At 36.7% G+C, this 25,719-nt stretch overlaps 3 protein-coding genes and 1 long non-coding RNA gene across 8 annotated transcripts; 1 reads left to right on the forward strand and 3 right to left on the reverse strand.

Moving 5' to 3' along the window:
- Nucleotides 1-1,358: 1,358 nt before the first annotated feature.
- LOC130467973 (uncharacterized) lies at nt 1,359-6,985 on the reverse strand. The gene is made up of 5 exons (XR_008928179.1): nt 3,839-6,985; nt 3,666-3,732; nt 3,470-3,568; nt 2,735-2,799; nt 1,359-1,759 (listed from the first exon to the last, which is right to left on the reverse strand). It is a non-coding gene; the product is annotated as an uncharacterized lncRNA (long non-coding RNA).
- LOC110798547 (protein IQ-DOMAIN 3) lies at nt 5,906-9,052 on the forward strand. Of its 2 annotated transcripts, none has more exons than XM_056837205.1 (6): nt 5,906-6,059; nt 6,715-6,820; nt 6,898-7,272; nt 7,364-7,597; nt 7,684-7,806; nt 8,263-9,052. In XM_056837205.1, exons 2-6 carry the CDS (start codon nt 6,743-6,745, stop codon nt 8,935-8,937), a joined length of 1,485 nt encoding a protein of 494 aa, XP_056693183.1. In that variant the 5' UTR covers nt 5,906-6,059; nt 6,715-6,742; the 3' UTR covers nt 8,938-9,052. The 2 variants fall into 2 exon arrangements, with proteins under 2 accessions (XP_056693183.1, XP_056693182.1); XM_056837204.1 differs by lacking the exon at nt 5,906-6,059 and adding an exon at nt 6,099-6,241.
- Nucleotides 7,704-19,072, reverse strand: LOC110798548 (pentatricopeptide repeat-containing protein At1g73400, mitochondrial). Of its 4 annotated transcripts, none has more exons than XM_056837202.1 (5): nt 16,851-19,072; nt 14,547-14,598; nt 10,807-10,852; nt 9,124-9,524; nt 7,704-8,896 (listed from the first exon to the last, which is right to left on the reverse strand). In XM_056837202.1, exon 1 carries the CDS (start codon nt 18,752-18,754, stop codon nt 17,084-17,086), a length of 1,671 nt encoding a protein of 556 aa, XP_056693180.1. In that variant the 5' UTR covers nt 18,755-19,072; the 3' UTR covers nt 7,704-8,896; nt 9,124-9,524; nt 10,807-10,852; nt 14,547-14,598; nt 16,851-17,083. The 4 variants fall into 4 exon arrangements, with proteins under 4 accessions (XP_056693180.1, XP_056693179.1, XP_056693177.1 ...); XM_056837201.1 differs by having other exon boundaries at nt 14,543-14,598; XM_056837199.1 differs by lacking the exon at nt 14,547-14,598.
- A 5,222-nt stretch (nt 19,073-24,294) lies between these two features.
- On the reverse strand, nt 24,295-25,216 carry LOC110798550 (pentatricopeptide repeat-containing protein At1g73400, mitochondrial-like). Its single transcript, XM_022003738.2, has one exon. It carries the CDS (start codon nt 25,194-25,196, stop codon nt 24,474-24,476), a length of 723 nt encoding a protein of 240 aa, XP_021859430.1. The 5' UTR covers nt 25,197-25,216; the 3' UTR covers nt 24,295-24,473.
- Between the last annotated feature and the right edge of the window lie 503 nt (nt 25,217-25,719).

A 25,719-nucleotide genomic window follows, 5' to 3' on the forward strand; every position in this document is an offset into this window, starting at 1 on the left:
CAAGATCATCGAACTCTTCTTCAGGGTCTTCATCGGGGTCTTCCTCAGGGTTTGCATCTTCACCCATGTCTTCATCTTGATTAGGCTCACTTGCCATCTCCTGTTCAATTTCGAGCTCTGCATCCGAATCACTAGAGATCTCAATGGTTGGTTCATGAGCCGCTGGGTTAGGATTCTCTTCCTCAACACCTACATTCTCATTCTCCACAGCTACATCATTTTCCTCTAGGTCATTATTTACACTTATTCCCATAGGTTCTTCTGTAACTGAATCTCCAACATGACTCCCTACGATTTTACTGTCTCTAAACCCACTTTCTGCCGCTTCAATGATGGTGGTCAGAATTTCTGAATCATATTTCCATCTACCATCCCAAGTCCCATACTTAGCCAAGTTTGGAGTTCCATTATCAGAATGCATGTCTTTAAACTTTTCCTTGAGTTCTAGGTATGGAAATTTGTTAGGTAAGCAATTAATGATAGTGGCTGCTATGATATCCTTTCTCATTAAGATAGGTTGCCCTTGAACTTTAGCATAATATTCACATCCAAACACAATTTTCTTCACGTAAATATCTGGGGTTTCTATATCAAGTTTCTCGAAAGATCCTATGTTGGTATACTTGGAAAGAAACATTTTATTCCTGAAATAAACAATTCAAGGTCTCACTAACGATTTTCCAGCCAAAACATAAACAAGGTTCAATGATCAATAAGTTTGGTGGAATCAAACAATTCTTTATGCACATGTAAATGTAACACTTAAACAATTAGCACACGCACGTACATAACAATCAATTTCTAATGCTAGCGTTGACTAGCCACTAATGCACATATAATTCTATCTTATATGCCCTTCTTATACTACCCATCTCTCATAACTAAAGCATTAGAATCGTTTATATAACGAAATAAAAGAACGAAAATATAATAAAATTATAACATAGAATAATAACATAAATAAAAATATAAAATAAATAAAGTAAAATGAATTAAGGAAATGCGTAGCGAATAAATTCGAAAATAAAGTTAATAATTCGAAAAAGATTTTATATTTCCTAACTAACGAATTCTAACTTTTGAAACAACTAAAAAAAAAAAATTTGAACTCCTTTTAAAAAAAATGTATTCATATTATTTTTATTTATTTGTTTGAATAATAAATAATAAGAAAAATAAAATGTCGAAAGTATCACTTTAACTTTAAAAAACAATTTGATTTTGAACGTAAATAAGGAATATCGTATACTTTCAAACAAGATAAAAGGAAATCGGCCCCCCAAAAAAAGTACCAATTTTTGAACACTATAATACGTAGAATCTCGATTTTTTTAAGAAATTTATTTTAAATAACTAGATAGTTAGGCGCCTAAAAATTTATTAAAGTAAAACCTTAGCTCTGATACCATTTTGTAACACCCCGACAATTCTCTCTTTTCTAAAATAATCTTTTAATATACAACGTAGAGAATTATCAAGGCATTATCGCCCGTGTGAAAACGTAACGGCTTATTCAGAATTTTGCAGCGGAAAACATAAAACTAACTTTAGGTTTATAAATAATCGATTACAGATTTAGTCCCCAAAAATTATCCAACGAAAATAAGGAAATATAAATAGTACGACAAGTTTAAAGTCCCAATTAACAAACCCAAGTTAACTTAGCAAATCAAAACTAAATACAAGCTCTCTATTCCCGATCCCAATGATGCAACATCTTCAAACCTGCAGATGGACAATGCTTATTGATCCTTAGAGACTGCTCACCAAAGATTGGGTCATCACAGGATCAATAAGGCATAGCCATGATCAACATGCACAAGCAAAAGCACGTAATCAGCAAAGCTGAGTACTACATACTAAAACAATAATAATCCTAACATGATACTATTGAACGAACACACCTAACATGGTACTAATAAAACACGAGTAAGGGTAGACAGAACATGTTAATTTGACGACAACACTTTACTAGGCTAGGCTACACTGGACTAGACTTTTACAACAATAACATTATTTTAATTGAAATAGTCAATGGACCGAGTTGCTACTAAAAACTTCTTCTTCTTCACTAAGGAAGACGAGGTACGGGCGCGACTCCGTAAACCCCAATGACCTGCGATATCGAGGGACTTTTAAATAAAAATAGAACCGGTGATCAATCCGGCCCCAGAAAAAGTCATAGGCTACCCATGACCCCAACTCCTGATTGTCCGTCACTTTAGACGTGCACAGTCTAAAGCTATTGCTACTCATTTTCACTTTACATGACTTAACTTTTAATACTTGGTTATGACTCATCAAACATAAATATTATATTCAACAAGTAAACACAACTTCTTTTATCTTTGAATTAAACAAGTGATCACAACGTTCAACCAAGAGCCAATTCCAACCATTTTAATCCTTCCTTTATCCATATTTAAAAACCTTTATTAGGTATAAGGTTCAACTACCAAACAAGGTCCTCGGCCCTTATAAAGTAGTGAAAATCTAAAGAGGAACAACGATCAATAAAGATCTAAACCAATATTAAATAATATAAAGTTCCACAAAACCAACATGCTTGCATCAATATTCCATGCTAACATGATTCAATTCTTATAAATAAAGTTCTATGCTCAACGCATTAATTCAACGACATTGAACATGAAATTCCAACATAAACAAGTTCATAAATATATTCATCATATTCTCAATACAACACACATCCAAGCACACGGTATGTACGTACCTTGTGTAAACAAACTGATAGGCCACTTTAACGAATTCAAAAGTCGCCCACAAAGAATTCTCCGCCTAAAATAATCAAGAAACGTACCCAAATCAATTCCTAATAATTTACAGCAACACTAACGTACTCTAAACACATCCTAAACATATTTAGAACATTCCCCAATATCGAAACTTAATTAATTAACTTCCTAGAATAGTGATTAATTCCCTAACGATCCCTAATTATCATAAACTCCAACAAACGTTCCTTTTTAAAATTTCCAGCAATATAAAATAATTTCAAACGTCCAAAAAAACATAATCCACGTTCTTAAAATCTTAAAAATAATAGCTTTAATAATATATAGTCATTCTATTATGATTTAAATCATTAAAACCTTAAAAATTCACACTTTAATAATTAAAAACTCTTATTTCAATTCAATTATGTAATCTGAAAATTAAATTATTAATTAAGCATAATATATAATCTGAAAATCTAACTTAATCATAAAACTTATAATTTATATTCAAGAAACATGAATTAAATTAGTAAACATAATTAAAGCCCTAACTTAAACATGATTAGCAAATCTGAAAATAAATTAGTTTATAATATAATTTGAATTCTAAACATAAATTATTTGAATTCTAAACATAAATTATCAAAACTAATAATTTAAACTATGAAAACCTTAATTAAATTATTAAAACATAATATTTCATTAATTAAATAAGAGGTTAAAGCATTAACCAAAAAGAGAAGGAGGAGGTGCTGGCCGGCGATAGTGCAGGCGCGGCAGCGAGGCTGGGCAAGGTGGTTGCATACGGTGGCGGCACGCGATGGTGGTGGCTGCGCGGATGGGCAGAAGTCAGCCACGAAAAGGAGAAGGACAAGCAATGAAAAAGAACGAAAATAGAAAGAAAAGGGCGGAAGGAGAGAGGACTACCGTGCGCGGTGGTCGGGGTTGAGCTGACGGCGAGGAAGACTCACGGCGGTGAGGCTCGTGACTGCTGCTGTTGCGTGCGAACCGACACAACAAAAGGAAGAAGAATGCAAGAAATTAGGAGGCGAGGAACGATGGAGAAGGGGGTCGAAGGAGCAGAAGGTGAGGAGCCTTACCGGCGGCGACGGACTGGTGGTCCGGCGACTGAGCAGGACGCAGTGGCGTGAAGGAAGGAGAGAGAAAAACGGCTGAGTGTTGCCTGCTGTACGTGAAACAGAGAGAAAGCAAAAGGGTTTTGGTGTTTTACGTGAAAATGGTTTGGGTGGGGTTTTGGCTTTGGATTTTAATGTTGGGCTTTTCCAAGTGGGCTAGAATTAGGATTTAGCTTTTATGATTCGAATCCAAAACTGAATAGGATCATTTTCTAAATTCAATCAATTTTCGTAATTCAAATTCTTTTCAACTTAAAATTCTAAAATTATTCTTGATTGCACAAATCGTTAAAATATTTAGAATATATTTAAATAAAATTAAATATACATTAAATATATAAATATAATAAAGTTCAAAAATCGTTAAATATTTAGAACGTACTTAAAATAAAATAAATATACGTTAATTATATATTTATTACTTAAAATTCATAAATTCTATTTAAATATAAATAATATACGTTAAAATATATTAATAAAATTTATAAATTTACGGGGGATTACATCACCCGCCAAACCTACCTCCATCCCCGCCTACTTGGGGCGGATGCGGGGCGGGTCTCCCGCGAAACCCGCCCCACTGACATCCCTATGGCTCTGTCACTGGACAAAGGAGTTAGAGCATCAATTGTAGTGGACTCTTAGCCCACTGTTAAAGAGAGAGAAATTTTAAGAGTTAGCTCTGGATAAAAAAGAGTTAACTCTTAGCTACCTCTTATTTAGAGGTTGATTAAGACATCTCTAAATAAGAGGTAACTCTTAGAAATAAGAGTGGGGTGGGGTGGATGATTATGAGAATATTATACCATTTTTTGACATTTTTGTTACAAAAAATAAAAATAAATACATGTAAAAGTTGTTTAAGAGGGAGTAACTAAGAGATAGTTATTTCTTGGATTTTTTGATAGGTAACTCTTATTAAGAGAGGGTGATGAGGTGGATGAAGAGAGAAATTAAGAGTAGGTAAATAAGAGTAACTCTTATTAGAGCATCAATTGTATGTATCTCTTAATCCACTCTTAAAGAGAGAAAATTTAAGAGTTACCTCTTAACAAATAAGAGCTAACTCTTAACTACCTCTTATTTAGAGGTTGATTGGGACTTCCTCTAAATAAGAGGTAGCTCTTAAAACTAAGAGTGGGGTGAGGTGGAAGAATGTGGTGTATTTTGGTTGCTTTTTCTATTAAAAATAAAATTGAAAATATTAAAAAACTATATAAGAGGTAGTGATGAGGTGTACAAGGAGAGAGATTAAGAGAGGGCAAATTAAGAGTGAGCATACAATTGATTCTCTTAGGCCTACCTCTTTTATTTTATTTTATATTTTAATTTTTTGATAAACTTTGGTTAACCCTTTGATAGGGCAAACACGGAGGGATTACATAACAAGTCTTACTTTCGTGTGGGGATGAAAATATCCGGTGCTGATCCAATAATCCGGTCACCCTGTACAATTAAACGGAAAAAACCCGAATTAAATGGATGAAAAGAGGGTGATGGACGCGGGTGATATTTTCTTTTATCCATCACCCATTTATCACCCCACCCGTCACTCATTATTTAATATAATATTATTTTTAGTTATATTTTAAAACATAAAAGGTGTTGGTAAATCCATTATAAAGTAATTATATGTTTCAGAAGTAAAAGTAGGTATACAAGTTTTTTTTTGTTTGTTAAATATTATGCATATTATTTGTACGTAGTGATTTTTTAATAGTTAATATTTTTCACATGAATATCACCTAATTCACCTGGTTCACCTACGGGTGATGGATGAGCGGAATACAGATGACGATTGGACCAGGTAGAACGAATTAAATGCAGATGATGATGCTCCACCCGAACCAAATCCCACCCATTTCAATCTCTATACCCGTATATGCCATTTGACCGTCCAAAAACTTTAAAAGGTGGAGCCCCTATCTCCCTCCAATTCCATATATTAAGAAAGTAGTGGGGAAACACTAACGTCTAACGACGAGGTTGGTAGTAACCGTTATTTGGCTCCCATAAACTGAAAATAATATACCTCCACTCACATCGTTGAATAATCCTTCAAATATTATTTTGGCCTGCAATAACTTGTCGACTCTTCTTACAACTTCATACACCTTTTGTCAAAATACATCATTTGTCACCCATTTCTTTCATCACAAGCTTTTAAGACTTTTATTATAACCTGGTATTCATTTTTCTCTGCTCCCTACTAATTATTTTCTTTTCATTTCTTTATGATTGATTTTGTAATTTACCATGATTTTTCCTAGTTTTTCATCGTCTTTGATCAACTAGATTTTGAATTTTTGTAATTTTCTAGTGCGGTTCAATGGGTTGCCATAAACATTTTTGGCTGTGTGATTCAAGGTAATTTTATTTTGTGATTTGTGAACAAAAACTGAATTTTCAAGTTAAAACCTTTTGTCATAGAGTTTTTTAGATTATTTTTAATGTATGCTAAAAGAATTTTGAGAAGTCAACTACAAAATCCATCTTCTCCGCATACATTTAGAATTAGGTGCAGCTAAAGGTAGTTTGTGTGCTAAATTTTATTGAAATTCTCTACAAAATTGATAAAAATGAGCAAAAAGAACAAATTGTCTAGTTCCTAGAGAGGGATATGATCATATGAAATTGGTTATGCAGTTTCCAACTGTTATTTAAATCTTTTGCGGGTTGTGTTTTATTCATCTAGGAGTTTTTGTTTTCGATGATGATCTAGGGACTGGGAGTATTATCATGTATCAAAATCTTTGTTATCTTCTTAACAAGGTTTTGGTTTTCGAATTTTGGAGAAGATTAAATGAACTAATTTGGCCAACCCCATGATTTTGAACCAGGTGTTTGAGTGTGTCAACGAATGCGAAAATGGGTAGAAAAGGAAACTGGTTCTCTTCAGTGAAGAAAGCGCTAAATGGACCTGAGGAGAAGGAGATGAACAATCAGGTTTGTACTTATTCTTAATAACCCCATATAATCAACCTTGTGTAAGCAATTCAATGTATTCTGGCCTCTACTTTCAGGAATCTGGAAAATCAAAAAAGAAATGGTTTAGGAAGAACAAGAGGTCTGTTCCTAACACAGTTGCAGCAACAGCAGTATCAGCAGCAGAAACTGTCCCAAGTACAACGACGTTACCTCCTCAGGCAACCGTGCAGGCTCAAGTGGTTGTTCCTACCCCTGAACCAGCAAAAGTAAGCAGTGTAACAGATAAGGAGCAGACAAAACATGCTTACTCTGTTGCTCTTGCAACTGCTAAGGCAGCTGAGGCTGCTGTTGCTGCTGCTCAGGCTGCTGCAGAGGTTGCTCGTTTGACAGCAACGGCTCCGCCTTTTGCTGGCAAGTCAAAGGAGGAAGTTGCAGCAATCAAGATTCAAACAGCTTTCCGTGGATACATGGTATCTTTTTTTTGGCCTAGAATGCTATTTTCTGTTTATATGTTCTTTGATTCAAGAAAAGTGATTCAATTGATTATTTGTAACTTTATAGGGAAGGAGAACATTACGTGCTCTGCGAGGTCTTATAAGATTGAAAACAATGATGCAAGGAAAGGCAATAAAACGTCAGACTACAAATACTCTAAAGTCCATGCAAACATTAGCACGCGTGCAGTCTCAGGTACATGAGAGAAGGCAGAGGATGGCTGAGGAGAATCTGGCTCGTCAGAAACAGATTCAGCACAAATATGCAAAAGAGCAAGCAAAGGAGCTTGACAAATCACAAGTGTGTACATCCTTAACAATAAATTTACATGCACTTTCTTGTTTTTAATAGAATTCTGATGACAAAATGTGGGTGAAATGTTGCAGCAAAATGGTGATGGTTGGGATAGCAGTAGAAAGACAAAGGAACAGATTGAAGCAAAGTTACAAAGCAGACATGAGGCAGCTATAAGAAGAGAAAGGACTTTGGCTTATGCTTTCACTCATCAGGTAACGACTTAGACTTCTTTCCCGCTTACATGCCAGCAACCATTGCCATTGCCATTGCCATTGCCCCCAAAGAAAATCAAGGATTTCAGGGTAGTAAACGCAAATTTTAAAACCAGAAGACCATGGAGAGGAGTGGTTACCTATGCCTTCTTAATTCTTATGCAAAAGCATATTTAGTAATCATCATGTAAACAAGTTACTTCATGATTAGGCAGGCGTCTTTGCGTCTTCTTTCCTTACCACTAAGAATGTTTTATTGATTTACTTGGTTTATCAGTTAATAAAATTTTGCTTTTTTTTTTTTTTTAATCTTTTTCCTTCTGTACTGTGTTCATAGTGATATCAATGATTCTTGTCCCTTATTTTAATTTGCGAAGTAGTAATTGGGAGAATAAGAGAATCCAATAGCTTAGCTTAGTTTGTTCAAGTAGCTAAATGAAATCATATGATCTACAGCAAGCATGGAAGGCTTCATCGATGTCTGCTCACACGTTGTTTATGGATGTAAACAATCCCCACTGGGGGTGGAGTTGGTTAGAGAGATGGTTAGCTGCAAAACCATGGGAGACCGCAACCACTCCTGAGAAAGATTTTAGCAATGATAATTCCCCCCGTATTAAGGTCTCATCAAAGACCGCTTTGTCTGGGAATCACGAGCTAACTAAAGCCTACTATTCTCGTGAAAAGCCTACCCCTACATCCATCAGAAAACAACCCCATTCTTCTACTGGTGGTCGCCTGTCAACTTCTAATGCTCCTTCAAATTCCATTGCAGCAGCTCGAAAGTTGAGATCTCCAAGCCCAAAGGTTAGCCCAAGGACTAGCATGTGGGGTCCAGATGACGATGCAAGAAGCACACTGAGTATGCAATCAGAACAACAATCTAGGAGGACTAGTATAACAGGGTCATCTGTTAGGGATGATGAGAGCCTAGCCAGTTCTCAAACTACTGTTCCAAGTTATATGGCTGCTACAGAATCTGCAAAGGCTAGATCGCGATTAGGAGGTGATTGTAAGAGGGACAAGAGTGTCACACCTGACAGATTGTCTATTACTTCTGCTAGGAAAAGAGCTTCTCAACCTGCTTCTCCTGCAAGATCAAGGCGCTCTACTTCCTCAGATCATATTTAGATTTTCTATGAAAATAAGATAAAATAACTCGAGTTTCATTATACTGCGTTTTATTTATATCGGTTTGTATGTTTGTTATAACTTGGTTTATTTAATTTACATCGAGGATAAAGCATGATTATGTTGTAACTAATAAGCCAATAATCACTTTTGGAGTTTGACTGATTGATAAAACAAAAACCTTACCTGTGACAATTTCAGGCGGACTGGATGACACACAAAATACGCAACACGCAAAAGCTTCTTTAAATGAAACTCTAGGCTTCGTCTTTAAAGTGCTAAACTCCTAAATGATCTCTTCTGCCTTGCTTGTGGTGCCTACAGGCTACAGCAGTACAGCATCTTTATTTCATCTCCTGCATACCATGCAAATATGGATTCCTTACAGATGTAAATACTGTTGCAATCTCAATCTGCATGTTCTCTTGGCTTCATTTTATTCGGCTTTCTCACGAGCATAACTGCACCACGATGCGCAAAACATACAGCGCAGAAAAGACGGGACTTGATATTGAATGACAAAGTAGTAGTAGTAGTATAATGCTCAACAACTTCTTTACGCTTTCCGTCTTGAAAGACTCCATTTCCTGCAGACAACAAACAGCAGCAAATGTCTTACACCACAAATATATGAAACATAGAAAAACAAACTAGAACAAATATAGTTCACACATAACAAAAACTAGAATTCTGCCAGAATAGGAAATCTTTGGTAGAATCTAACAAAAAAGTTCTAGAACTAAAAATGGAATGGTACAGTATTACCACAAATGTGAAATATAGAAGATCCTCCATCACAATAGTATGTCTCACTTTAACACAGTAACTCTGTCTAAAAAGTAGCCATAAAAGAGGGGATCATGAAAAGAACTAGGAAGAAAACTGTAAGATCCAACAAGAAAAGGTTAGAGTAAAGGGTAAGATGCCTAAGCACATACCCCAGCCATAAAATGAAAACCTGTTTCCAACAGTAAGCAAATGAATTCAAGCAAGAAACATAACAGAAATGGGAGAAGAGTCAAAGATCACAGGAAGACGTAATAATATAACATATACCACTCTAGATATTTCTCTGACATAAAATGCTGATAAAACCAAACAAAACCAGAAGGAAGTGCAAGTTTTGCTTGGGGACTATGCCAACACACAATAACCAACTTCAATCAGGCAGTTATTAGCTTGCAACAGAGCTTTCTATCGTAACAAGACGACACGAGTTAACTTAACAGGAACAGTATGCCTATGCATAGAAGTTGGAGCCCCTCCTATTTTTCCATAGACATTTAGGAAAGAATGAATTTTGTCCATTTTCTCACAACATAAAAAGGACTGTACTAAAATTTCCAAAGCATGGAGCCCCTCTTGTTTTCTTTGAAGCCAAGTTTGCTCAGGTGGTGGGGGTGGGGGATGACTTCTGAATTTTGATGATTGGGTTCCTTTCTATTTGATAACGGCACTCGTGTGCAACTGCCTATTTTGTCTGAGAACAGCTAAACAAGGGTTTAAGAGAGCGTATACTATGGAGTATAAAATATAGTTAACTATTCTACGGATGACAACAAAGAGACAAAAATTTGGAGAGTTCAAGGATCTCCTAGTTTGAAAAATTTGGAGAGTTCAAGGATGCTCGTCACTGGAAGTTTTCACAACTAATATTATAAGAACAATTCTCCACAAGGTCCACAACTGCATGACTATCATGGAGAAAATCAAACTTATCAACCAACTGATAAAAGCCTAAGGCAGATAACATATTCTAGCATAGTTAGTAGGTGAATAGAAAAGCATTCCGAGCCTCCATTGGTTTAATAGTCCAAACTAACAAGGAACTGAAGGAAGGCCTGTAATAAGAAAATAGAGTGCGATTACCTTCAAGGCTATCTTTTCTTGATTAACAAACCGTGAGCACCTGAACCTGTCAAAAGAATGGTCCTGGATATAGTTAGTTAATTAATTAGTTGACCGAAATAAAAAAAGAAAAACCTCATGGAGACATGACGTCTGGCAGAGACAACTAATTCAGGATGAAATAGGTGTACATAGCATATTATTAATGCATAAGACTATTAGAGTGTTAACAAACAATCAAACATACAAGCCTTACCTATCCCTATTTGTCGACCTTAGTCCTCTGCGAGCTAAAATATTTCCGATAAGGCTATACGCGCCATTTTGTTCTTCCTTCAAATTAAACACGTGTTGTTTCTCCTTTTCATCATGTCACTCAAACACCAATAAACGTTTACTTAAAAAATCAGACACGTGAGGACGATAAATACTTGGGAAGAACTGAAAGCAAAGGTGTTGTTGAAATGCCACCCTACCAACACCAGGACACTACATGAACAATGGTTAATTACCACCCAAACCACTCATTCATCATTATCATTACACCATTGCCTCAAAGAGGCTCACGCAAGAAGCGGGGTAGGGGGGGGGTCAGACGTACGCAACCTTACTGCAGAGAGGTTGTTTCCAATTAACCCAGAAGCAATAACGGGACGACCATCTTCTACTTCATGGAAAGGAAGCAAAGAGGTTTTAAGAGCCATTTTGATTTAGTCCATTACATCCCACAGCCAAAAGAACAAATGAATCATTGGCTCCATCGAAAATGGACCAACCATCCAAACCACTACGGTGATGAAATATCAGCAGTGATTCATTGAGCTGGTAGAGTTGTTTGACGATGTTCCAGAAAGCATAAAGATGGGTCAGTTTGTGAATGGGTTAAAGGAGGAAATCAAGGCAGAGATCTGATTGCTCAACCTAGTAGCCTGTTTTGTAGCCGTACTATTTGGTGTGAAATTAAAGCTTCCTATTTTCCCTATTATGTGTGTTCTTGACCAAGGAACTTGTCAGTTCCTTCCACTTGGTATCAGAGCCGTACGAAACCTAGAAAGGAAAACAACCGCCATGGTGTTGTCAAATTCGCAGCAAGTTCGAAGCCTTGGAAACGGGAATGGATGAAGTCACCCAATGAATGGAGGGTTAGAAGGTAACATCCAGAAGGTTTTGACGGAAGGTATGGCTACCTTCTAGAAAACGATGGCTGCAAACTTCACGGCCAAAAGCAAAGAAGATACCTGGTAGACCCAAGAAGTGGTGGCAGCGGCGACCACCCGTATGGAGGGGTGAATCGATCGATTCAAGGAGGACCAGAATACACATATGGCGGTGATACTGAGAAACCAGGAGAAGTTTCAAGAGGAGATGAAAGCATTGGTAGCCGGAAATAACTTGGCCGAAATGCTGAGGAGGAAGGTGACTACTCTGAGACATGGATAACCGGTGTGACCGAGAGAGGGAAACAAGGCGACGGTGGCGGAGGAGGTGGTCACTAGAAATGTCGAAAATTAGATACGCCCCTCTTCGAAGGGACTGACCCGGATGGCTAGATTTTAAGAGGGGAGAAGTATTTTGCTTACTATCGTTTAACGGAGAGTGAGAAACTTGATGTCGATGTGGTTTCCATGGAGAATGATGCATTGAGGTGGTTTACCTTTGAATCAAGGCGGAATCCGACGAGGACGTGGGCAAAATTGAAGGCGAGAGTGTTGGTAAAATATCGCCCCACCAACGCCAGGAGCTTACATGAACAATGGTTGGCCACCATGCAAACAACCAATGTGGCCCAATATCAGAGGCGATTCATTGAGTTCGTAGAGCCGCTTGATGATGTGTCAGAAAGCATAATGATGGGGCAGTTCGTTAAGTTCGTTAATGGTCTGCGAGATGAGATGAAAGCAAAGATTAGGCTTTTAAATTCCTACACGCTAGAATAGACTATGGAGTTAGCAGTTCAGCTCGAAGAAAGGCATCGGGTGAATGGATTACTACGAGGGGGATATGGGTCAATAAGAATTGGGCCTTTCTCTTACTTCAATAAAGGCCTAATTATCCTCGAGTGAACTCAATGAACACCACTAGCTCTAAGGCCCAATCTCATGTTCTAACCTACAACCATTAAAATCCATTAACCAAAGGAGGAGTGCCCAAACCACATACCAAAACTTTCACGGGCTGGCAAGGCCCGAACACCATAGCTCCAACCAGATCAACCGCGACGCCATCGAGGTTTTCCGGTGAAGTTAAGAGGTTAAGAGGCTGAAGGATCAATAATTACAAGATAAAAGAGCTAAGGTTTGTGTTTTCATTGTGATGAGAGATGGGGAGTGGGTCATCAATGTAAATGCAAAGAGGTGAGCGTTTTGTTAGTGGATGAGGAAGACAGTGAGCAAGATAGGGGGAGCGGTGAGTTCCAAGCCATCGAGATGCGGAGGGAGAAGATGAAATTTTGACCACAGTTTCCATGAATTTGATTGTCGGACTCACAAATCCGAGAACCTTGTAGATGACCGGAAAAATTGGGGACGGGAGGTGGAAGTGATGGTGTATCCGGGTGCAATCCATAATTTTATCTCACTCATGGCGGTGGAACAATAGGAGATTCCAGTGACAAAATCCGGAGGATTTGGAGTCTCGTTGGGGAAAGGTGAAGCGGTTCGTGGCACTGGCGTTTGTAAAGCAGTTCCCTTGAGCCTCAATGAAGAAGTATAAGTGACTTAGGATTTCTTGCCATTTGAATTAGGTAATTTAGATGTTATTCTTGCGGTGTAGTGGCTCGAAAAATTGGGCTCGGTGGTAACGAATTGGAAAACCCAAGTGATGAAGTATAAGCGTTAAAGAAGAAGGGGATAATAAGGCTTTTTGGAATGAGCAGAAGCTCCAACGTTAAAGTTGTGATGTAGAAGAAGGATTAATACCCATGAATCTAACCCATCTCATGTTCTCCAAAAAGGAAAGGCTTTGAGAAATGGGAATAACAAGTTGTTGTTGTGAATGGCAAAGTTTGGAGATTTGGACAATATCATTCTCAAGTCTTAGGTTGAGGATAACAATACCCTTGGGTGCACCTAATAATTTTTAGATAACCCATGGTATAATCGATGGTAACTTACATAGTACGGAGTACTAGTATTAGTTATAAGTATTACTTCTATTTGTTATAAAAATAAAAGTTATGAAGTTTTTTATTTTTTTTACGATTTTGTAGAGGGTGGAACCGTGTAACCCAGTAGATAAAAAACTTTCAAATACTCCATACATTGTATAAAGTAAAAAATAAGAGGGTCAGCACGAAGGGGGGAAAATATCATATTTATGACATTATGTTTCATATAATGTTAAATTATAATTTCAAAAATCTTACTTGTATGTTAATTTTAATTCTAATAATCTTTACGAAGGATGGGGATATATATAGAATATTAATTAAAATACTCTTAGGAAACTAGTTTAACCAAACACTTAATGAAACAGCAAACTTACCAATTTCAGCACCAAAAGGTTTTAGAGGCTACCTTATCAATTCCATTTAACTTATCAGTTTCGGCTAGTGTTGTCAAACAAAGCCTTAGCCAACTAAAGATTGCGTAGCTCCCGTGAGCTACATAAAAAATAACATAAACTGGGAATCTTGCAAATGTTCAATGATTCTATCAGTCTCAAATAATAGAATCAGGACAGTATGCATCTAAATAAATAAATAAAGTAACCTCTATAAAAAATTGTTAATTTAAAAGAGCAAAATATGAGCACATACTTACTGAACCAGGTGTAGAACATTTGCTTCTTCATAAGTAACATAAAACAAACAGCCTGAACATGTAAAAATCAGTTTCAATTATACCCATTTGGACAATCATGCATCAAATATAAAGCTAGAGAACACCAAACCTTAACGGCCCGTTTGGTAGCCGATAATAAATGGTGGGAATGAGAATAAATCTAAGGGGGTGTTTGGTTTGTACGGGGTAAAGGGAATGGGATCAACAAAGAGAATAGAGGAGAAAGGAAATTAAACCCTTTGATATAGAATAGTGTTTGGGTAACATAATTGTTTTATGTCTCTTCCTCCTCTATCTTACTCCATACTTGCCGCCCCTCTACATTGCCGCCGCCCCACTTTTGCCGCCCCTACCCTCTTATCGTCGCCGCCCCTCTTTTGCCGCCCCTCCCCTCATATCGTCGCCGCCGCCCTCTTTTTCCGCCGCCTCCTTCCCTCGTGTCGCCGTACCATATACATAAAGAGGCAAGTTTGATGTTTTGAAGGTTAAATTCGGCCCTAAAAACTGAATTGACCATTTAAAGCCATAATTATAAATTCAAAAAGGTATTTTTTTCATTTTAACTCTTATTTTCTATTGAAAATTTTGGGCTTGTGGTGGTTAATAATGGTTTCGAACGGTTGTTAGGGTGGTTTCCGGTAGTTTTTGGTGGTTTTTTGCGGTGTGGGTAGTTGTCGGTGGCTTCCGGTAGTGTCTAAGGTGGCGGGTAGGGTGGTGGAACCAGCTGTTGGTGGTTTTGGTGGTGGGTCCGGTAGTTTTGCGGTGTCATAAGGTTTGGTCAAGCTCGTTTATAATGGTGGTCAATGTTGTTGAGAGGTGATGGGAAAGGGAATGGGAAAGTCTTGGAGGGGTGGGGAATGAGTGTAGAGGGTTTAGGGGTTACCTCAAAAATGAAAAAGGGTAAAGGGAATGATAAAATAGACCTACAAACAACAAAAAAGGGAATGATCAGCCCATTCCCTTTCCCTTTGATCATTATGTCCATGGTATTGAAATTTTGTCTCAAACTTGGTGTTTCTACTCATGAATTTGCATTCCCACCTAATACCACTCCCCAAATGGTAATGGATGGTAATGGAAATGTATAAAATAAAAGAGATAATTTTGAGTGAACTAGCATTACCATGGGAAGAATATTGATTTTCCTTACAAATTTACATACAAATTCATTCTCATTGACACCATTTATGGCAGGCTACCAAATGGGCCGTAAGAGTATTCGTTTAAGCAATAAAGAACCATATAAGAAGCAACGAAAAGCATTAAAACAAACAACAGAAATGATTTTAAAAAACCATGGAATAGCGATGAGAACAGAACTAAGATCAGATAGCTACCTTCTTTCTCCTTTCTTTCAAAAAGTATTTTTTCAGATCTGAAAAGGAATATGGAAAGCAATATACACTCCAATGCTTATATAAAAAGTATAACATGGCATTAACTGTTTGGCTTTAAATATATAATGCTTTTTTCTCCTTCTACTCAACTTCTTGTTCCTTAATCAAGGTCTCGGGTTCGAGCTTTGGGTATGGAAAAAATCTCAACCGGGAGGGATGCTGCCCATGAGGTACCCATGCAAACTCCCGCGGGAGATTAGTCCACTCGCCAAAGACGGTGGGAACTCCTCGTAGTAGAACCAAAAAAAAAACTTCTTTCATTGAAGTTCATTTATTTAGCTTATCTTTATTTCTTTGTGCTAACCCACTATTCTTTCATCTTTCCATGAGTTCATTTGTCCAAAAATCCAAACTTCATATCAATATACTAGTGTTCATATTCCTGGTACTACTGTATATTACTAGAACATGAAATATACCATGACAATTTTCAAGAGTGGGGTTAAAACTAAAAGTTACAGAAATACTAGCGCACGCAATCAACATCCGTCCCTTCTCTCGAGCAACTTCTGTTGCATAATGTTGCATAATCTATGTTGTGCCATGCATTAGCTTTAGTCCTCCTTGGTGATAAACCAGGAATAGAATACTAAAAAGTGATTATTTTATGGAGAGTGACAAGAGGAGACTGCAGTTTGGTAGCACTAAAATTGTAATTCATGAAGTCCCTTCTAGAAAGCTGCCCAGCTCATCTTGGTATCATCGCAATGTTGGAACTCCATTTGCTCCGCTAAAAAATATTAATTCCCATTTTATTGAAATTCATTGTTTTATTTTTTGAAGTATTACTAAGCCAGTATGGATGTAAGACCTATACAACATTGACAGAGTGAAACTAATACATCAAGTAGTTGATAACTTTTAACAAGAGTGGAGAAAATCATACCAAGAAGCCGGAATAGTGGAGACAACCATGATACAGTAAATTGATGAACCTCATCTGGTCCTAGGAACAAGTTTTAGCCACTAATATATGGATTCTGTGAAGCATACAGCAAAAGTTCCAGTTTCTCTTAAACTCATGTTGGTGGCTCTTGATTTAGGATAAACCATGATCCCATACCGAGGTTGTATATTTCCAAACAAACTTCATGCCCGCAACCAAACACAGAAAAAAGTTCACTTGTTCCTATAACTCAACTCCTTTCGTTTTTGATTAAGTACAAAATGTCTCGCCATAGCAGGATTGAAAAACCTTTTCATGTGCTCTGAAAGTTTATGAATTCTACGAAGATCGTCAATCCTTGACAAATGCCTCAGAAATAAATCAAACTTCAGATAGGGTATTTTAATTCCCTGATGTACAACGTCATCCAAAAACAAACATGCATTCTCAATTTGGTCACAAACAAAAAGTCCTTCAATCATCACACAGTAAGTATTGACATCTCGCTCACAACTTTTCTTGCCCATTTCATCCCAAGTCTCAAGCGCTCCCACGGGATCACCCATAGAAAAGAACATCTCAATCAGCATATTAAAAGAGTGTACACTAGGCACACAATCCACACTAACCATCCTCCGGTAAAGCTGAATCGCTTCATCAGCCTTCCTATTTTCACAAAGTACCTTGAGGAAACAGTTATATGTGACAATATCAGATGGGTAACCTTTCTTTTCCATCTCTTCCAAAAACCAGTAAGTTTCCTTCACCTTTCCAGCCAAACACATTCCTTGAATCAACTCCTTATAAGTGGAAACGTCTGGAAGACAACCGCTTTGTATCATATCCCCAATTACTCTAAAACAGTCATCAATTCGATCAATCTTAACAAGTGCCAAAATCACTATCGCATACGTCTTTGCTGTAGGAGGAGATGAGATAGAGGGTTTTGTTTTCATCAACTCAAACAGACCAACAGCCTCGGTCACCATTCCTGCTTTACAATAGGTTTCAATTGCAGCATTATAGGTAAAACTATCTGGAGTAAAACCCATACTACTCATCTCCTCCAAGATCTTCATTCCTCTTGCAGGGTTTTTAACCCTACACCAACCGAAAAAAAGGATACTGTAGGTATTAGCATCTGGAGCAACCTTATTTTTCACCTTCTTGAACAGGATCTCCGCATCCTCAACCAAATTACACTTGCAAAGAGCATCAAGTAGCAAGTTAAGCGCCTTGATCTCCGGCTGCATTTTAACCCTAACTCCTCTCTTCTTCTTAGAGCATGTGAGGACTTTTGTCAGATGTTTTTCCGTGTATTTTCTCAAAATAGTCAAGAGAACTTCAATTGGAATCGACGTTTTATCATTCCTTTTCATGTAATCCAACATATCACAAACAATTTTAAATTGTTTAATCTTAAACTTCGTAGTTGATAATATATCAATCATTTCATTGTAAACCTTGTATTCGTGGTGATAATGCTCCTGGCGAGCAGCCCACATGAAAAAACGAAAGGCTATTTTCTCCTCGAAACGTAACCTATCAAGGGTTTCAATAACCAACTCAGTTGTTAAGGGAATCCTAGCTTGTTCAAGGGCTTTCTCCATGTTCTTATCAGAACCCACATTTTCCATAATAATTCTATACACCCCATCAACATTACTATAAACTAAATTGTTTTCATCTTCACCCACAAAGTCATCAGTGGAGTAAAATTTTCTCAATGGGTTCCCAAACTCAAAGCAACCCTTTGAAGAATGAAGTTTGGGGATCACACCAAACCCGAAAATCGAAGTTTCATAAGCTCGAGAAACTGAATAGAAAATTGGGTTTTGAAGATTAGAAAAATAAATTGAATTCTTGCATTGCCTGACAATCAAAATTACACAAGTTCTCCACATTTCTTCTCAAGGAAATCAGCTAGTGTGACGATAAAGAAAGACTTGAGAGGGTTACCTTGTTGAAAGATTGTTCAACTCCTGTCAAAAATTGCGAGGCCCAGAAAGACTCAAGCTTGAACAAATTGTTTGATTGTTTGCTAGCACAGCTTGATCATAGCTTCACAGGGGATTGATAAGGAGCTCAGAATGTTTGCAACATTTACATGGGGAGCGGGCGAGGCGAGGGGCGAGGTTAGTCTTGCAAGTTGAACTCTTGCTGGTTGCTGCCGTTATTTGTGATGCGTAACAGCGTAAGGTACCAGGGGAATATTTTCCAAGTCTGGCTATGTTTCTTTTTGGTTCATTTGACTGAAGTTACCTATTTTGAGTACTCCGTATTAAATTCCCAAAAAAAAATTGTGTATCGTTATTCTACGTTCGTGTTTACTAAAAACGCCCGCAATTATAATAGGAAAAAATACCAATTTTTCCCTTTAATTATTCACCCCTCCTATAATAATAATAATAATAATAATAATAATAATAATAAATAAAAAAAATAACTTAAATAACAATAATATTTCGTAATTATTATTATTATAATAATAATAATAACAATCATAATAATAATGAGTGTGGGCCCAGATTGTATCTCGGCTTCCCACTAACTATTTGTAACTTATTTGACTTTGTTGGCATTTGATTTATATAATAATAATAATAATAATAATAATAATAATAATAATAATAATAATAATAATAACAAAAACAAACTAACGCGCACAGGGTTATCGCCATTGACATGGCTGTCGCGCACAGGATTGCGCCGGTGACACGGTAGTCATGCAGATCTTGTGCACCGCCTCCATGTCGGCGGCGCAATCCCTCTGCGCGGCAGCCATGTCGATGGCACTAACCCTGTGCGCGGTGGTTTTCATTAAAAAAAAAGAGTCAAGAAATCCAAATACGAAGTAGGCGAATCCACTTAATGCACTAAGATCAGTACTCACCAAAATACCGAAAGAGAGAGAGAGCTAGAGAGAGAGAGAGAGAGAGAGAGAGAGAGAGGGGGTGATGTAGAGGCTCGGAATGTTCGTTGCTCTTGTATATTGGTCCCTTGTGGATACTTTTTCTTCTTTCTTTCTTTTTTTAAAAACTTTTTTTAAGAATTTTTTTTGTAATTGTTGTTGTTATATGATAATCTATTTTATTATAAACGTATTTGTAATTGTTATTGTTATTATTATTGTTATTATTATTATTATTATTATTATTATTATTGGGATGAAAATTAAAAAGGGCAAAATCGTATTTTCTTGCATCGGATGCGGGCGTTTTTAGGAAAACACGAGCGTCGTTTAAAAACCCCCCAAAAACTTAGGGTTGCGTTTGGTAACTTGAATTTCATTTGAAATCCTTGATTTCAAATTTGGAAATTGAGATGATGAATTTGAATTCCAAATCAGTTGTTTAGCAAAGACTTATCAGTGTAGTTCCAACATTCCAATACCACTGTAATGTTAGGGAAGTCAGTGTGATATTTCAATTCTAATATTAATTACGAACGACCGTTGTTTTGGTGTTTGCATAAAAATATTTTAAAAAATATAGATTATTAACCTTCGTAAATATTATTCTCATCAAAAATGGTTATACTGGTCAACAATAAAGTAGGAAGAACAATATGCAATTGAAGTATTTTGGATATCAAAGGTAATTAATGAACCACAAACTCATATTTGGGAAAGAAAGATTCGATGAATCGGGATTGCACTAGTGCGGTATGTAGAACATAGTAGCAAGATGGATAATTTCAACATCGGTTTGCGGGGCTTGCGGCTAGCTTTGAAGGTGAAGGATTGTGGCTACCTCCAATGGTGGAGCAACTGCAGTATCGACCTCCGACTAGTGTTGCAACAACCACAATGGAGTTAGAAAGTTTGTGATAGTGATTGGCTATAGAGAAGGGCTAAATCAGGGAGGAGAAGTTATAAAGAAACAAGAATTTGTAAATGACAAGTTTTTTTGTGTCATTTGAAATTCTTCTTTAGGAGCAGCATTTTAGCGAGCGTGGTTTGGATCAATTTCAATTCCAAATTCTATACTTTCACAAACTACATAATTTCTCCAATTCCATCATTTCAAATGGATTCCTTATTCCCAAACACACCATAGGGATTTTTAAATGGCGCCCGCGTTTTTTTAAAAATGCCCACATTTAGTGTATGAAAATACACTTTTGCCTTTATAATATTAATAACGGTAACGATAATAATAATAATAATAATAATAATAATAATAATAATAATAATAATAATAAATAATTACAATAATTAATAATAATAATAATTAATAATTGGAAAATTTGTTAAAAATAAACCACCATTTGACCGGTCTGCTATTAACAGTATGACAAATCGATTAATTTTAAATAATCCAACGTTTAATTTACATCTCTATTAACAGGTCAAATTATCGGTGACCTACTCAGCAAGTCTTTGTTGACTCTCTTTCCTTCCTAAACCAAACCACTCACCCCATTTACACTCTCACCTACCTTCTCTTCATCTCTTTCATTTCTCCTCTGTAAACTAAAACGACGCCATGGCTGACGTAGCTTGAAGAAGTGAAAAATCGCGAAAGTAGAAAGCTATATTTTGGAATAACAACAGGAAGAAGAGTGCCAAAACAGAGAAGTGAAGCTTTATTCGCGTAATTGTAAGTCCCAAGAACCCTAATATGCGAAATTCAAAATTTGAATGCTTTACCTTGACATTTTCCAAATTGTTTGAATAAGAATCGTAATTAACTAATTTATAATGTTATTATAGAAAATTTATAATGAACGTTGTGGTTATTTGGTTGGTTGCGTTTAATTGTGTGATTGATTTTGCGAATTAAATTAATTTTGTGGTTATTTGCATGTGTTTGAATGAGTGGTTTTGTGGGTAAAATTGATTGAATATGAACTGTTATTGGTAGGTAATCATTAGTGTGGATGAAGATGTGACATTGAAGTTTTTTCATGGATGGTTGTTTAAAAAGCAGAAAAATGGTGTAGTTTATCTAGGAGGAAAGATTAGGACTTTTGAAATTGATCCTGATTAGCTATGTTGGTTTTGGCTTGTTGATTTAGCAAAGAAATGTGGGGAGGGAAGTTACCAAAAAAGTGAACAAGTAATTTGGTTCCCAGGAAGAACTTGTCTAATGACTAATGGTTTAAGAAGGGTTTTAAGTGATAAAGAGGTATTGAAGATGACTGCTTTTGCTAAAAAGAACCGATGCATAGATTTATATAAGACATTGTCGATCTTATTTTGTGTGGATGAATGTAAGACAATGCCATGCCTCTTATTTTGGTAAAAAATTGTTCGGATAAATGTAAGGCAATGGCATGCCACTTATTTCGGTAAAAACTTGTTCTGATGAATGTATTATTTTGGTAAAGGTTGTTCAGATGAATGTAATTAAGGCGATGCCTCTTATTTTGGTAATGTAATGCAAGACAAGTTCTTCAATGATGAATTTAAGCGTTTGTATGTTTGGTTGCACAATATGCTTTTTAGACGATTTAAGCATAGTTATAAATAGAACACAAAAGTGTGCTCAATAACATGTCACAAAATTTAAACACGCATAAACATGTCATATAATTCCAAAACTCGTAAAGCAATACAAATGTAAACTATTGATATGTTCATATTTTATAGTGTTTTTACCCCCGTCCCTTAGTACTTTTTGATCTCAAATGAGCTCTTCGGAGCGATTTTTAGTAATAATGTGCTCCTTGTAGTGTGTTTGTAGTTTCAGGTTCATCATTGTACGAATTAGCATATTTTTGTGCATTTCTTACTCATTTGAATCTATACAATAGATTATGTGCTTTCGAGAGCACACACACTGAGTTGGAAGAGTTTTCGAGCAAAGCGGATAGTGAAATAACTAGAAAACCAACACTCGTCTACTCTTTTGATCATAACTTACGTTCTACAACTCCAAATGAAGTGATTCCAATTGGGTTGGATTCTAGACTTCAATATCTTTCCAACGAGTGGTCACTCGCCTAATTCCTACGAATAACAAAGGAGATATGGCGTTTTAAAGATAGAGGATCGTGCAGTTTGTACGCGCGCCAGACGGGCGAATGGCTGCCCGACGGGCGAACGTCTGCCCGACGGGCGGGAGCTGCCCGACCAGGCGCGTGTCGATGATTTCCAGAATGTCTCCCTCCGCCCGGCGGGCAGACCTGCGCCCGACGGGCGGATTTCGAGCTGGTCACCCGACGGGCGGAAGGCTGCCCGACCGGGCGACGACAACCCAGCAGGCTTATGCGCGGTTTTCTTTCCGGTTTTCTTTTATTTTTATGGGCAAACTATAAATACTAGGCTTCAATTATTTTAGTGGACATCTTATTTTTTCCTAGTATTAGCCCCTTAGTTTATTTCTCTTAGCTTTGTTTTCTCTCTAATTTAGTTCAAAACACTTAGTTTCAAATTCAATAAAAACTCAAGCTTTCTATTACCATTGTTCTTCAATTAGGTATTATTCTTTATTTCAATCCTTTGTTTTGCTATACTCATGTTTCCAATCATGTTAATTGCTTTGCTTATCATTAATATGCTTGAGTAATTTAATTTCTAGGGTTTGGGGATCCATGAATAATATGAAGGGATATTGAATAATTGTGATTGTTGGCATTGTAATTAATTCCTATTGATTGGTTTATTTCACTATACAATTAGATTTGCGCTGGTTTAATTGTGGTAGTTATGCAATATCAAGTTAAGATTCGAGAGATGCAATTTGATGTTTAGGCTTGTGTCAATAGGTGGAATTAGAGTTAATACGTAGCGAGAGCCCGTTAATTCTAAGTCTATGATTAGTATCGATTCGAGAGAGCATGCTAGTCTAATTAATTACTTTGTTGATTGTCGTGATTGTTTATTTTCCTGGATTGTTATTTGTTGGTGAACCTATGCCCTAGATTCCTTAATTTATTGATCCATACTCGTTTAATATTCGTTCGTAGTCTTAGTATACAAATCATCAACCAACTCTTGTTCCCAATAGTCTAGTTTAATTAATTGATAGTAGAAAGAACGCCTGTTTCCCTGTGGATTCGACCCTGACTTCCCTTGCTACCTAGTTAGTGGATTTAGGTTATTTTTGATTAGGTGATACGACTTAAGCCTGTCAAATTTTGGCGCCGTTGCCGGGGAAACGGTTTAATTTTCTGCTATTAATTTTATGACCTAGATTATTTTCTTGATTCTCATAGAACTTCCAGTTCTTTGAGACCATGTATATATTTTATTTTCTTTAGTTTATTTTTTACTTTTTATTTTTATTTTTTACTTTTTTTCCCCTAAAAAAATGGATTATTATTCTTTTCCTCCTTTTTGTAAATGAGCCTTTTTTGCTGTATTTCGATAGGCTAAATGATTTTATTGGTTACCAAAATCTTAATCTTTGGGATTCTTGTGGTTTTGCTTATGGTGGTTTAAATGAGTATACAAGGAATAGTGGAGACAACCATGATACAGTAAATTAATGAACCTCATCTGGTCCTAGGAACAAGTTTTAGCCACTAATATATGGATTCTGTGAAGCATACAGCAAAAGTTCCAGTTTCTCTTAAACTCATGTTGGTGGCTCTTGATTTAGGATAAACCATGATCCCATACCGAGGTTGTATATTTCCAAACAAACTTCATGCCCGCAACCAAACACAGAAAAAAGTTCACTTGTTCCTATAACTCAACTCCTTTCGTTTTTGATTAAGTACAAAATGTCTCGCCATAGCAGGATTGAAAAACCTTTTCATGTGCTCTGAAAGTTTATGAATTCTACGAAGATCGTCAATCCTTGACAAATGCCTCAGAAATAAATCAAACTTCAGATAGGGTATTTTAATTCCCTGATGTACAACGTCATCCAAAAACAAACATGCATTCTCAATTTGGTCACAAACAAAAAGTCCTTCAATCATCACACAATAAGTATTGACATCTCGCTCACAACTTTTCTTGCCCATTTCATCCCAAGTCTCAAGCGCTCCCACGGGATCACCCATAGAAAAGAACATCTCAATCAGCATATTAAAAGAGTGTACACTAGGCACACAATCCACACTAACCATCCTCCGGTAAAGCTGAATCGCTTCATCAGCCTTCCTATTTTCACAAAGTACCTTGAGGAAACAGTTATATGTGACAATATCAGATGGGTAACCTTTCTTTTCCATCTCTTCCAAAAACCAGTAAGTTTCCTTCACCTTTCCAGCCAAACACATTCCTTGAATCAACTCCTTATAAGTGGAAACGTCTGGAAGACAACCGCTTTGTATCATATCCCCAATTACTCTAAAACAGTCATCAATTCGATCAATCTTAACAAGTGCCAAAATCACTATCGCATACGTCTTTGCTGTAGGAGGAGATGAGATAGAGGGTTTTGTTTTCATCAACTCAAACAGACCAACAGCCTCGGCTTCCCACTAACTATTTGTAACTTATTTGACTTTGTTGGCATTTGATTTATATAATAATAATAATAATAATAATAATAATAATAATAATAATAATAATAATAACAAAAACAAACTAACGCGCACAGGGTTCACGCCATTTACATGGCTGTCGCGCACAGGATTGCGCCGGTGACACGGTAGTCGTGCAGATCTTGTGCACCGCCTCCATGTCGGCGGCGCAATCCCTCTGCGCGGCAGCCTTGTCGATGGCACTAACCTTGTGCGCGGTGGTTTTCATTAAAAAAAAAATAGTCAAGAAATCCAAATACAAAGTAGGCGAATCCACTTAATGCACTAAGATCAGTACTCACCAAAATACCGAAAGAGAGAGAGCTAGAGAGAGAGAGAGAGAGAGAGAGAGAGAGAGATGGCGGTGATGTAGAGGCTCGGAATGTTCGTTGCTCTTGTATATTGGTCCCTTGTGGATACTTTTTCTTCTTTCTTTCTTTTTTTAAAA

The sequence above is a fragment of the Spinacia oleracea genome, chromosome 2, assembly GCF_020520425.1.
Source record: "Spinacia oleracea cultivar Varoflay chromosome 2, BTI_SOV_V1, whole genome shotgun sequence".
Classification (NCBI taxonomy): domain Eukaryota; kingdom Viridiplantae; phylum Streptophyta; class Magnoliopsida; order Caryophyllales; family Amaranthaceae; genus Spinacia; species Spinacia oleracea.

Bases quoted from the DNA above. Each gene is read 5' to 3' on its own strand.
- LOC110798547 (XM_056837204.1), top strand. From the start codon at position 6,204: ATGGGTTGCCATAAACATTTTTGGCTGTGTGATTCAAG. The intron at 6,242-6,714 runs GTAATTTTATTT...ATTTTGAACCAG, and splicing joins TTTTGGCTGTGTGATTCAAG to GTGTTTGAGTGTGTCAACGA. The intron at 6,821-6,897 runs GTTTGTACTTAT...CTCTACTTTCAG, and splicing joins AGAAGGAGATGAACAATCAG to GAATCTGGAAAATCAAAAAA.
- LOC110798548 (XM_056837199.1), bottom strand. From the start codon at position 18,754: ATGTGGAGAACTTGTGTAATTTTGATTGTCAGGCAATGCAAGAATTCA.
- LOC110798550 (XM_022003738.2), bottom strand. From the start codon at position 25,196: ATGAAAACAAAACCCTCTATCTCATCTCCTCCTACAGCAAAGACGTAT.